Genomic DNA, 13,756 nt, shown 5'->3' on the forward strand with positions numbered 1-13,756 from the left:
TGATTCACTCTCAAAGTTCACTGTTACACCTCTGACATCACTTTTTAAGTAAGTTTTAAAAGTAACAACTTCCAGAGTATAGGATTTAAAGCATCACGAATGTATTTTTTCAGATTTCTAGATTCACAGTTTGGTGATATTGGTCTCTTACTTGTAAGACCTATTATCTTATTTGCTCTTCCAAGAATGCCACAAGTTGAGTGGCTAGGATTGTCTGCAGATCCCAGAGAGGAAAACTGCAACACGAAATTAAAAGATTTAATCAGGTATGCATGGTCAGAATTGGAACGGAATGTATTTTTCTTCCCAATAGTTAGAGTTTACTTCTTTAGGATCATTTTTTTTTTTTGCAAGTAGCAATTATGAAAATGAAGCCGTGCACCAGTAATCATTTTTTTGTGCACAGCAAACGTTCTTGAATCAATGTCATGCTTAAAAATTTATGCCTTTGTTTAAAGATTCACATTTGGCTCATTGTGTAACTGAGAGTTTTCACAATCTGCTCCTGCCCATCGTGACTTCAGTAACAGTCGAGCAAACGCTAGAAGAAGATAAACAGGCACTTTTGTTTACCCACAAGGAAATACACATTTTAGGTTATAATTGTCCTATCAAGTCTAATCAGTGGCCACGCAGTTGATTATGTAAAGGTAGAATTTTATCCAGTAACAAACACTAGGTTTAATTGAAAGGGAGACATTTATTTTACTCAGCAATAGAAAGTCCAGTACTTCTAAGGACTACAATTTTATTCATTTAACTTTCTGGCAATCGTCTGATTTGGTTAAAAGCATCTATAGCCAGAAAAGTAAAATGTAAGCATCCAGACACAAGAATCGTGAGGAACAATCTGACTTAACTTGCTCTGCCCACATCTTATGATGGGGCCATCTTCTGGGAGCAGTCATGAGGCCAGGAGGGCAGAATAAACCCTTTTTCTTTCTGATATAAATACAGGCAGCACTGCCATGTGAATACAATAAATGGAAATCAGATTGTTCCTAGATAATTAGTACCAAATGGTGGAAACCCAACCTCTAATCTATTGCCAAACCACTAAAACACAGCAAAAAGCAAACAGCACAGTCAAGTAACGGAAATTTCTCAGTGTATCTAAATGACTGTATAAAACCAGTGAAAAGATTTCCACAACTTCAGAGTGATACAGAGGTATGTAATACGGGTGCTATCAAAGGCTATTTCATTTGTCTTAGAAAAGGAACCTATGATTGAACAGAGTGGAATTTAGGAAACATGTAAGCATTCTGTTTTTTAAGAACAACTTAAAACACAGTCTGTCAATAATCCATGAGAAAATTGAAAGGAGGTGTGGCCCTTCATGCATCATGCATACGAGGAACTGGTTTTAAGTAAAAACGAGTTTGGGTATCTATTGAACATATACATTGATTTGTAGTTAGAAATGTCTTTAATTTTAATACTGAGCAAGAAGTAAATCTCTATTTTGTTTTCCTTAGCTAGAACTGAACTACTCTAGAACCTCAAGCTGGGCAAATTTATACTGGGTTTATTAACTAAATCAATGAACAGTCACCTAAATGGTAACAGAGAGAGAGAAAACCTCTTTCCCTCCAGTGCTATCATGAGGAGCCCAGACCTCCTTCATTCCAGATCCGCGCGTCCAGCCACCTAATAAGCACCTCCAGTGGGCTGTGCGTCAGGCAGAACTAAGGTGAGCCAAAGTGAAATATTACATCTTTGTCCTGCACCTTCCCTAAGTCATGTCTATTTTGAAAAATGGCATTACTGACCTGATGCTTAGGATAAAACCCTAAGGGAGAATTCTGACCCATCTTTCACTCTACAGCCCCAACCAATCCATCATAAATGCTGCAAGCTCCGCTTCCAGCACCTATCAAGTGAGCGGCGTCTGGGTGCTCAGTGCGTTGAGCGTCTGCCTTCGGCTCAGGCCACGATCCCAGCACGCTGGATGGAGCCCCACACCTAGCTCGGTGCTCAGCCGGGCGTCTGCTTCTCCCTCTTCCTCTCGGTTTGCCCCTCCCCGACTCATGCTCCCCCCTCCCTCCCTCTCAGATAAATAAAGGTTTTTGTTTTTTTTTTTAAACGGATAAAGTTACATGCACCACATGAAATGACAGAATTCTAGACCAATTTCCTCTTCTTCCTCTCCTAAGCTACTGAAATAGTCTCCTAGACAGGTTTCGGGCCTTGTTTTGAGCTCTTTACAGACCGTGGTGCAGACGTCAGCCAGACGACCCCCGAGTCCCCTGTTTAAAACGTACCAGTAATTCCTCAGTCAAGAAAAAAGAAAAAAAAATAACAAAAACAACCTCTACAGGGCCCTATAAAATCTAGTCCCCAATTCTCTCTCTAATGTCATCTCCAACTCGTTTTGGCTATCGGTCACTATGTTCCAGGCACAAAGGTCTTGTCACTGTTTCCAGCTCTTTGCACTAGACAACTGCAGGCCTCCGCAGAAGGGGCTTCCGTGATCACCGTCTCCAGCTCCCCAGCTATTTGCTCCTACTCTGGTGTATTTTATTTTGTTCACACCATATATCAAATCTGAATTTTTAAACTTATTTATTCATTGACCTATGGGTTGATCACCCATCTCCCTCTCTGTTCCCTGTAACAGCTGAAACTCATAGGCTGCTCAAACCCAACCTCCTAGCCATGTGAGTGCATTCGACATTCAATAAATATTTTATCGCTGCCGTAACGGATCACAACTGTATCTAGTGTATGCAGCGGACAAATGGGAGAAAATAAAAATCAAAGTGATATGCATTGTAATACATAAGACATGTCACTAAGATACTATTCTAAAAAAGAAGTGACGACTTAGTAGGACTAGAAAAAATAAAAACAAAACTACGATTTACACAGTGAAACCTTGAAAGGACTTTTTAGAATTTCTGAAGAATTTCATTAGAAGTTTGAACCAAGTGTGCCTGGGTGGCTCAGTTGGTTAAGCCACTGCCTTCGCCTCAGATCATGATCCCAGGGTCCTGAGACTGAGTTCCACATGGGGCTTCCCTGGCTCTGCGGGGGGCCTGCTTCTCCCTTTCCCTCTGGCTGTCACTCCCCCTACTTGTGCCCTTTCTCTGTCAAATAAATACATAAAACTTAAAAAAAAAAAAAAAGAAGAAGAAGCTTGAACCAAAATTACTTAGTTTGCATTCTCGAAACAAATCAGAATGACCAATTTACAATGATGTATATAACACAAATGCGATGGCCGGCCGCCGTCTAAGAAATAGCACCTTTCCACAGGGTGCCTTTGGGGAGTGCAGAGAAATATATGTATGTTCTCTCGTGGTGACTCAACCTCATTCAAAGATTCTCAGTCTGGAACATTCTACTCAACAGAGCCCCATATTTTTCATTTTTCACTTTATATAGAATAAAAGATCAACATCTCTAAAACTAATCTCTTATGAGAAGATCTGATTCCTCTGAACCATTGTTCGGTGGTACAGAAATCCAACTAGGACTTTGGATCTCTCGTTAGGAAAAATAGCTTGCAATCTTTTAGTTATCTAATCAAAAATGTTTTTTATTTTTCTGATGCTTCCCATAATTGACTTTATCTGCTATTTCATCACACACTGATAAGAACAGCATCCAAACCAGTGATTTTGAATTATTTTCATTTTCTACATTACTTTTTATTTCACAATCCCTCCACAATTCCGTTCCTACTTTTGTTTTCTTCTCTCCCCCTTCCCAAAGAGACTACTTCAAAGCTAATCTTTAATTTAGGTTTTAAAGCTAAATCTTTTCTTTTACTCTGACTAAGGCTTGATGTGGACTATATTGTGTTTGACTACAAATCCTGACATTTTAGGAAACTTGTTTTATGTGCTTATTTTTATGTTAAGTCATTGTTAAGTCATAATTAGTGTTAAGTCATTTATAGAGAACCATTTCTGAGTTAGACTGTTTTACATGGCAAAAGAGTTACTTCTGTGTGACTTCGGAAAATGTGGCTTCCGGTAGGATCCACACTCCTCTTGGGCTGGTCACTGGAGAAGAGTCATCTGTCTTGGGGCTTTCTCTCACCACAACACCCTGAAAGCTCGGGGAAAACCTGATACCAAATCAATTTTCCATACCAAACCCACCTCTATCGTAACTTTGATTAGCATAATGGGATTCATAATTCACTGCAGTACTTCCGTAATCCATGCATTAGTTGCTGCCTCTAATCCCTTAAACAAAGGCTAAGAACTTCGGCGGCTTGGGAGCATTCTGTCCTTCAGTCCTCTGATAGTGAAGGAAATCAACAAGGAAGGAAAAGCGATAGAGTCTCATCATCGGAGTTACAGCCCAGTAGGCATCTACCGCGTATTAACCTCGCTACACATGGTGGCATTCTGGGAAATGCTTTGTGTCCTGGCTCTGTCCTATAACACTGGTGGCCAAATTTCCTAAGAAAGGTTCTAACTTAACAGAAATTTGTTTTACTATAGATCCACTGTAAGCTATTAAACAAGTTACCTATACTTTATATTTATATTTTAATTATTTATAATTTGCACTGCTTTCTAAATTCAAGTTTAATAGTTTAAATCATTAACAAACCTTCAACAGAGTGGATATTTGTAAGCATGGCAATATTTCATACTAAATAGCTGTAGATAATTTAATTTGATTCAGTTCATTTTTAGTATCAGAAAATTGGGAGATAATTTTAAGAAATGTGAAATAAATAGAGCACTTAATGTTATATTAATGTATTCCACATCTACATAACTGAAATCAAAAATGAAAGGCAAACACATTTGTTTATAATCTCTTCAAAAACTTTCTAAAACATCAGGTATCTTTTAGCAACCTAAAAATGTTGAGTCTCCTTCCTTTAAAAATCAAGTAATTTTTAAAAAAATCAAGTACTTTCTATTTTTTTATCTTAAAGATGTACATCATCCAGTATACCATCAACTTCAGAAATCATATAAACCTTTAGAAACTGAAAAACTATAACACAAGTAATTTTTGAGTTAAAATAAAGAAGAAATACTAAGGTATTACTATGACAAAAGAATATAATTGAAAGTTATAATTTGAGCTATTTGCATAATGATTGATGAAGCAATAAATTTTCTACACACATATATTAGGTTCAAAAAAGTGGTTTAGAGAAAATGATTTCTCTTTCTTAATTGAGCCTTTTAGTTACAGCCTCTGAAACATTTTACTGAGACATATTCAGTACCGAGACGAGCACAATGTTCATAATAATTATTAAATGACAACTTGTGGAGCTAATCCTTTTTAGTAACTGCCTATCTGAATAATTATTGTTTTTTTATGTAACAGACTCTACCAATGAGACTGCTGAATAATGGACATACAGAGAGACTTCGTTTCATTTACATGCCAAGCGTCATGCTCACTCTCAGTGACAGCTAGCTCAGCCAGAGGATCACGGGAACTGGGGCAAGTGTCATCTCTTCATTCCTCCTGACCCCTGCCATTTCTGAAGCTGACTTGGTGGCCATTTCAGATCGCCAGTGCACCTGCATAAGCCCCAACCTGACCCACCTTCTTCTGAGTTGCCCCAGTGCCAGTCCAGGACAATGCTTGCTTCCAGGAGATAAAAGAGGGCAGGACTGTTTCATCACTCATCAACATGCCCCAGACCCTTCTGCTCTTCTAAATCTACCTTGCCCCCCAACACGGTGTCTTACTTCTCCATCTAGAGACAGAGCTTTGGGTTTGCATCCAAAATGGTAATGGATCTTATTTCTTTATTAAGATTGCTTAAAAACACAACTTTCCTTGATGTATGTTTCTATTCCTGGTTTTTTCCCAGAGGATGGTTTATAGTAAGATCTTCAGCAAGACCCAGAAGGGTTTTACTCCATTTTGGGACCAAAGTTTAAAGAAGGAGTTTGAGCTGATGCTCTGTTCCTTGTGACCAGAGAGGAAAGAAAAATATCCTAATCTTGATGAGAAGCAAACAGTGATGGCAGTGAAGAGAAACAAACAAACAAACAAACAAAGAGGAAAGACATTTTAATAAAGCCAGCCTCACTGTCCATGACAAAGGTACATGGGAACACAAGAACCTAATTCCCACCCTCTCTTATCTTGGCCGCCCGGACACAACTATCACACACCATATGCCAAGCAATGAAATGCAAAGTGCTTCAGCGAGAGAGATGGAAAGGGTGAGTTGAAACGGAAGTTCTTTGACCATTTCCAGGGCGTACCGAATTTGAGACTCTAAACGCAATTTCTTATAGGCGCATTGTTTATCATGAACTGCTGAAATATTCTAGAACTAGACAGCCACATATATATATAAATATATGACTAAGCCAAGCCACCCCTAGAGTACTGACCTGCACTGTAGATACTGGACTTTAATAAGACTGACTTTGGTTTCTTACACTGCATAGCAAACCAGCTATCTACCTATATATCTGTATCTATCCGTCTCTCTCTATATATAGATATGTAATTTTCATTGAATTAGTCTAGAAATTGAACCAACATGAACTTTCAAATAAACTAGAAATAAAAACTCTTTTCAAACATTTGCAAATGCTATACTTGTGTTTCAGTTTATAGCATCATGGCATCATGCTGTAAGTTATATAGTAAGTATTTTTAAAATGCAAAATGAAATAGATTGTTTACTGGAGAATATCAGTAGCAATGATGATTCAAGAAGAAAAAAAGTTTTCTAAATATATTTTGCCAGAAAAAAAAATATTGTTTTAAATCCCATCTTCCTCTCCCAAAACATTCCCTTCGCTAAAATCATGAAAGAATGGTATCTTACATGGTATTGCCAAAAGGACTTTGAATCTATGATAAACCAAAAGCAAATAATGTAACTAAATATTTGAGAGCTGTCTGCAGAGACCCCCACTCATTTTAGGGTCTGAAGCTCAACTGTGTCACTCCCAGTGGAAACCCTTGCCATACAATGTGGGCAACCAAAGTTGGTCCTATTAGCTGTCCAGTGTCTCTAATGAAGGTCAGTGCTCCAGGGGTGTTGGCTTAGGTCATGAATCTAAGCTCAGTAAATAGTAACCAGTAAGGATGTGAGAAAGACTATGTCACAAAGAGGAAAAGAACAAACTGGGGGATGGCTTCTTCTACAAAACACCAGGGCAAAGAGCAACATGGAAGAGCAACTCTTGTCTGAGCCACCTCGGTCATTTAAATTTTGTGATTAGCATCTTTCATCTCGACCCATGTTTCAAGTAACTGATCCCAGAGTATTATAGACATCACAGTGCTGATGGAACATCACAGATGACCCGGAGATGTTGTATCACCACGAAATCTCGTTTCTAAGAAGAACATGCCCAGAGTCCATAAACTTACTGGAGATGCTGATACTTGGGTTGTTCTTAACTGGCTTTCCAAATCTTGTACTTTGTTTTTAAGTTCCATATTTTCGGTTTCTAAGTCTTGAATCTAAAAAGCAATAATTTTTGAATAACCTTCAGAAATGTATTCTTAGAAAATATTGGCTATCACATTGGCTACATTAATGAATAGGATTTCATATTATTCAAAATTTTAATGTACTCTTGTGCACAGGGGAGAAAATTATTTGATAAAGGTTGGGAACGATCAGGAAATTCTAGATCACTGGAAAGACAGTTTATAAAGTTTAAGATATGTTCTTATACATGTGCAAATTCCATGTTTCTAATACCTCATCTCTGTGTTTTCTGGTTGCACTGTGCAGTCTGTTCCCCATAATCTTGGAGTATAACCGCAAGACAGTGAAACTTGCTTATGATGATTTTGAAGACAGTGGAGAAAGGGTGTAATTTAATTACAAAGGAATCTGATCTGCATGGGAAACCACTTACCCAGCATCTGCTGCTTCTGCTGCTCTGATCCCCATGAGAAGCATCAGGAAGTGAAGCAAAGTCACATGAGAACACTAAGTTCTTGTGGGAATTCAATATAAAATGGTTAAAACTGTGCAGGGGATCAGGAATGAAAAATTATAGGAACATAGTGAAAGCAGTTCCAGTCAGTGTGGGGGAAATTTAATGGCAGGCCTTCTAGATTTGTTTGATGATATGCAAGTTTCCCTGTACTTACATCACGTAAATGTGAAACAAAAAGTTTAGTTTACTCACTCTTTTCTGCAATCCTGCAATCTGTTTTCTTGTTTCCACATCTTTTCCTCCAGATTCTAGAAATTTCCTGTATGCCAGGTCAAATGCTTGGCCGATTGTTAAAGTTATTTCTTCAGCCTTTGTAAAAATCAAAGATTTGATATGTTAGACTGCTCTTTGACTCAAGAAAAACATTCACACGAGGCACTTCAAAGGGGCAGTGACTTCAGGTAGAGACGTGGTCAAGGAGTCAAGTTGTCTGTGCAAACCTAATAACTTAATGCCTGTTCATGCACAAAATTAAAAAAAAAAAAAAGTTTTGGTAATTGAATGAGTCGCTGTGGCAGCTGGAGGCCGGAGTTCCAGCCACCCTGTCACCTACGTTACCACAGCGTGATTTCCTTCTGGCCTCACGTGTTTGGGGCCGTTAACAGAGAGCCCGGGGCCGGCCGCAGTTCTCCTGCCGCTGGGCGCCTTGTTTCCTCTTCCTGACGAGGAGGGCAGGTTAAACCCGGCAGGTAACTCGAAGGAGGCTGAGTGGGGGGTGTCGTGGGACACCGGAGGTATGCCCTCTCGAAGCGGAATACTGGGTTCCAGTTAATGGTGGAAATGAACAATTCCAACCCAGAGTTGTCAGATTTTAAATGTGGGAGATGAGGTCAGAAATCTGGATTTTTATATAAAAGCTCCCAATTGTAAGTGATATTATTGTAAAACACAGTGCCTGCATTGAACAAAATACATCTGTCATCTGAATTTGGCCTCATAAACAACTCACAGTTTCCGGTTGATCAATCAGAAACTGCCACATACGTCCTAAGACCACCAGATTGTTCCTTCCTCATTACTATCTTACCTGGTTATCAGTGTCTTGCACAATGTAAACACTAAACAAAAATTTATTTAAACATTTTATTTTAAAAGATTAGTAAAGGCATTAGTTGATTTAATGCATCATAAATATGTCATATTTAATTATAAGATTTCCAGATGCCATAAAAACTGGTAGCAATATTAAATCCTGTAAATGCCATTCTTTAATTTACTGTAAATCCTAAGTTTTGTGATATGCTATGGACAATCTAAATTGAAAATATGCTTTTTAATAACGGTTTTTTTTAATGTTTCACGTTTTTATTTAAATTCTAGTTAGTTAGCATGTAGTATAATATTGGTTTTAGGAGTGGAATTAGGGACTCGTCACTTACATACGACGCCCAGTGTTCATCACAACAAGCCCCCTTCATCCCCACCACCCATCCAGCCCAGTGCTCGCCCACCTCCCTTCCAGCAACCATCACTTTGTTCTCTCTAGTTAGGAGTCTTTCTTATGAATAATGTGGATTTAATTAAGACATTGTCACTTTTGTAGTTCACTATTTGTTTAAGGAAGGCTTTTAGTCATAAAACAAATATAGTTTAACACAGTTAACTACAAAATATAAAATATATGCCTAAAATTATAATAAGTACTACCTGTCTTACAAAAAGATAGAAAACAGGGTAAAAGAGAAACTACATTAAGGAATACTACAGAAATGAAAATGCCAGATAACCAACTAGGTGTGCTCAATGATTCAAACTAATGAAAAGCGATACATAAAGAAAATTAGTTGCATTGGTTGTTGGTATCACATATAATATTAAAACACAGTAAATGTGGTTATAACAGATTGTTTGACTGTCAATTTCTTAAAAATCTCTAACTTCAAAAATTCAGGTAATGTGTTAGCAGTTGTTTTACAATAATGAGGCACATTTGTAAACTCTGGCTGCTTTCTCTACCTTCTTAATTATGGGTTGTGTGTCCTACTAAGCCAATATGTTACCCTCAAACAATCAAGGTGTGCATTACAGAGAATTGCTTCGGTAGTAGCAAGACTGAGTAATCGTTAATAATGCTTAACTTCAATATGATCATTTGTTTACAATAATAACTTTAAAAAACCATATTCTCTTATGATAAGACATATCTTTCATGATAAGACACCTTTTTTAAAAAACAGCATTTAGCTCCCCAGAAAATATTTTGCATATATTACCTCGCTTGATTCTCAAAATGAATCTATGAGGTAGGGATTATTATTACCCCCACAATACCTATGAGGTCAATTCTTCAATTCTGTGAGGTCTCAATTTGTGACTGGGGAAACCGGATTCAAGTCCAGAATATTGGACCCTACAAGCCCTCACACCTTTTATAAACAATAAAACATACAGATCACATTTCTACAATCAGATGTCTTTTGTAAGTGTATATACCTATATAAGCACCATACCATTAAAAATATAGCCTATTTCTGTCATCCCAGAAAGTGCTCCCATGCCTTACAGTCAAATCACATTTCTTATGGGTAATCTTTGCTAGAATTCCATCACCATAAATCGGTTTTGCCCGTCCTTGTATCCATAAAAATGAACCGTATCATATGTACACACACACACACACACACACACACACACCCTCTCACACACACATATATATATATTCTTTACTTCCTGGCTTCTTTTGGAGTTTCTCAGATGTTATATGTATCACTTGTTTTATTGCTGATTAGTGTTCTATCTAATGAATAGACTATACAGATCTATCTATCTATCTATATATATTTGCTTATTAAGGAAGACTTGCATTGTTTTCAATTCTTAGTTATAAATCAAAGTGTTACAAACATTCTTCAAAAATATTTTTGTGGACAAGTTTTCAAAAATCTGGATGAGCATCCATGGAAATGCTCGATCCCAGAAAAGCTCTATTTTAACTCTACAAGAAACTGCCAAACTGTTTTGCAAAGGAATTGTACCATTTTTACATTTCCACCCAAAGTAAGAAAGTTCTGAGACGCCTGGGTGGCTGAGTGGGTTAAAGCCTCTGCCTTCGGCTCAGGTCATGATTTCAGGGTCCTGGGATCGAGCCCCACATTGGGCTCTCTGCTCAGGGGGAGCCTGCTTCCTCCTCTCTGTCTGTCTCTGCCTGCCTGTCTGCCTGCTTGTGATCTCTGTCAAATAAATAAATAAAAATAAAATCTTAAAAAAAAGATGAGAATTAAAAAAAAAAAGTAAGAAAGCTCTAGTTGCTCCTCATTCTCACCAAAATCATATATTGACAGTCTTTTTCATTGGTCACCCTAACTGAATGAATGATAATATCTCAATGCATTTTTAATTTGCATTTCCCTATTGAATAATTAAATTAGCCCAGTTCCATGGATGATCTAAGCTTACTTCCCCCAATCATTTAATGAAATATAAAGAGCAAGAATTATTTGTTAAATTCAAAAAAATTTATTTCAAAACCTTATTACATGGCAAACATGAAATATAACAAGAATATATAATAAATAGCTTACAAGTACATAAGGCTTGTGAATAGACTGCGTCTAATGATTCTTCTAGTAATAAGAGTATATGATTCTTTTGACCCATGAACTCTTTCTTACAATCAGTAAACAAGAGAAGTTTTAGGCTTTGCTTTATCTACATCTCACTTCACATAATTAAAGAAAAATATGCCGGTGGGGTGAAGCTTTTATCACTTGTTGGGGCAACTCTTTAAACTTTATCAAGTGTAGAGGCTCCTGGGTGGTGCAGTCAGGTAAGCCCCGGACACTCGATTTTGGCTTAGGTGATGATCTCAGGGTCGTGAGGTCAAGCCCTGCCCTGGGCTGCTTACTCAGCACAGTCTGCCTGAGAATCTCTCTCCCTCTGCCCCTCCCCACGTGTGCTCACTCTCTCTCTCCCCCCCCTAATAAATCAGTAAGTCTTTTAAAAAAATTATCAAGTGTAACATCCAGTGAATAAAGTATATTATATTAACATTTGGAAAAAAGTTGGGAACATGATGGCTAAGCAGTTTGATAGTGATTGCTTATATTAAATAAGACCACACCCTCATGAATATCCGTATTCTAATTTTATTTTTAAACTTAATGAGATGACTATAGTAGTTGTATAAATATTAAATCTTAACACATGACACTAATAAAGGGAGTTCTAGCTTTACAGCATACGAGGATAGGCCCTCATCTAAACTTCAAACAAGCTCTTAGAAATCCGCAGAAGTACTGAAAATACAAAACACTAGGAATAAAGAGATGGAAGGCCACAGTAAGAGCACAGGGACTCTGGAGCGGCCACAGTCATGGCAGTAATAGAACATGATGGAAGTATGTGAATGGGACTCTAGGGTCTCGCTCTGGGTTCTGATCCTGTCACTGGCTTTCTGACTTTGAGGAAGGCACTCATCTCTCTGGCCTGATTTACTACGATAAGATCAAAGGGTTGGACCAAACGGCCAGTGTATTTTTCAAGCAATTTTGACTGATACAATACAAAGTGATTATGGGTACCCTTCATCCGCTTCCCCCAACGGTAACATGCTATAAAAACTCTTGTACAAATCACACAACTAATACTGATATTAGTAATACCAAGACACAGAAGAATGCCGTCACCACAAAACTGCTTTTATAGCCACACCCTCTTCCAGTCTCCCCTTACCATTTCCTTAACCCCTGAGACACATGAATCTGTTCTCTATTTCTCTAATTTTATCATTTCAAGATTATATAAATGGAGTCTTTTTTTTAAAGATTTTATTTTTTTATCTGACAGACAAAGATCACAAGTAGGCAGAGAGGCAGGCAGAGGTGGGGAAGCAGACCCCCTGCTGAGCAGAGAGCCCGACCCCGAGCTTGATCCCAGGACCCTGAGATCATGACCTGAGCTGAAGGCAGAGGCTTTAACCCACTGAGCCACCCGGGTGCCTCTAGAAATGGAGTCTTAGAGCATGTAAGCTTTTGGAACTGACTTTTTCACTCCATAATTATCTGGAGAGTTAACAAAGCTGTTGCATGTACGAATAGTTCATTCCTTCTTCTTGCTGAGTAGTATTCCATGGTTTGGATGTATCGGAATCTGTTTAGCAATTCACCCATTATCTAAGATATTTGTAGTTTGAGGCTATTATGAATAAACTGCTATAAACATTCATTTGTAGGTTTTTGTACGAACACAAGTTTTTATTTCTCTGGGATGAAGTCCAAATAGGTCACATGATAGTTGCATGTTTAGTGTTTTACAAAACTGCCAAACTGTTCACCCCAATATTTTTGTACCATTTTATGTCCCAGTAGCTACGTACAAATGAACCACTTTTCCATATCCTTGCCTGCATCTGATATTGCCACTCTTTAGAATATTTATTTATTTATTTATTACTCTAAAGGTTTTATTCATTTGAGACAGAGAGAGCACAAGCACAGGGGAAGGCAGGAGAGGCAGAAGCGGACTCCCTGCTAAGAAGGGTGCCCAATATGGGGCTCAACCCCAGGGCACTGAGCTCATGATTGGAGCCTAAGGCAGATGCTTAACTGACTGAGCCACCCAGGTACCCCTACCGCCACCTTTTTGTACAGTAGTTCTTCTGATGGTTGTATAGTGATAAGCTCATTTTAACTTGCATTCTCCTAATATACACCAACGTAGGCACCTCTTCACGTGCCATTTGCCGTATGACTATCCTTTTCCATAAAATGATCTTTCCTTCTGTTCCCCACTTTCCAATTTGATAAATTACTTTTATGTTGTTGAGTTTCAGAAGTTCTTTGTCTGATATAAGCTTGCAAATATTTTCTCTCGGTTCTGGGCAGTTTCCTTATCTCCTTCATAAGGCC

At 38.1% G+C, this 13,756-nt stretch overlaps 1 protein-coding gene across 14 annotated transcripts in view; it reads right to left on the reverse strand.

Annotated features, from left to right (window-relative positions):
• GULP1 (GULP PTB domain containing engulfment adaptor 1) overlaps positions 1 to 13,756 on the reverse strand; it is a 250,695-nt gene that overhangs the window by 16,843 nt on the left and 220,096 nt on the right. For 9 of the 14 annotated variants that reach the window (XM_082689487.1, XM_082689485.1, XM_082689474.1 and 6 more), the window contains 3 exons: positions 8,103 to 8,219; positions 7,827 to 7,907; positions 7,330 to 7,422 (listed from right to left, as the gene is read on the reverse strand). In XM_082689487.1, coding sequence (XP_082545613.1) covers positions 7,330 to 7,422; positions 7,827 to 7,907; positions 8,103 to 8,219 — 291 coding nt within the window. The remainder of the gene's footprint in view (positions 1 to 7,329; positions 7,423 to 7,826; positions 7,908 to 8,102; positions 8,220 to 13,756) is intronic. The other 5 variants (XM_082689477.1, XM_082689476.1, XM_082689478.1 and 2 more) reach the window with 2 other exon arrangements.

The sequence above is a fragment of the Mustela nivalis genome (genome assembly GCF_964662115.1).
Source record: "Mustela nivalis genome assembly, chromosome: 11".
In the NCBI taxonomy this organism is placed as follows: domain Eukaryota; kingdom Metazoa; phylum Chordata; class Mammalia; order Carnivora; family Mustelidae; genus Mustela; species Mustela nivalis.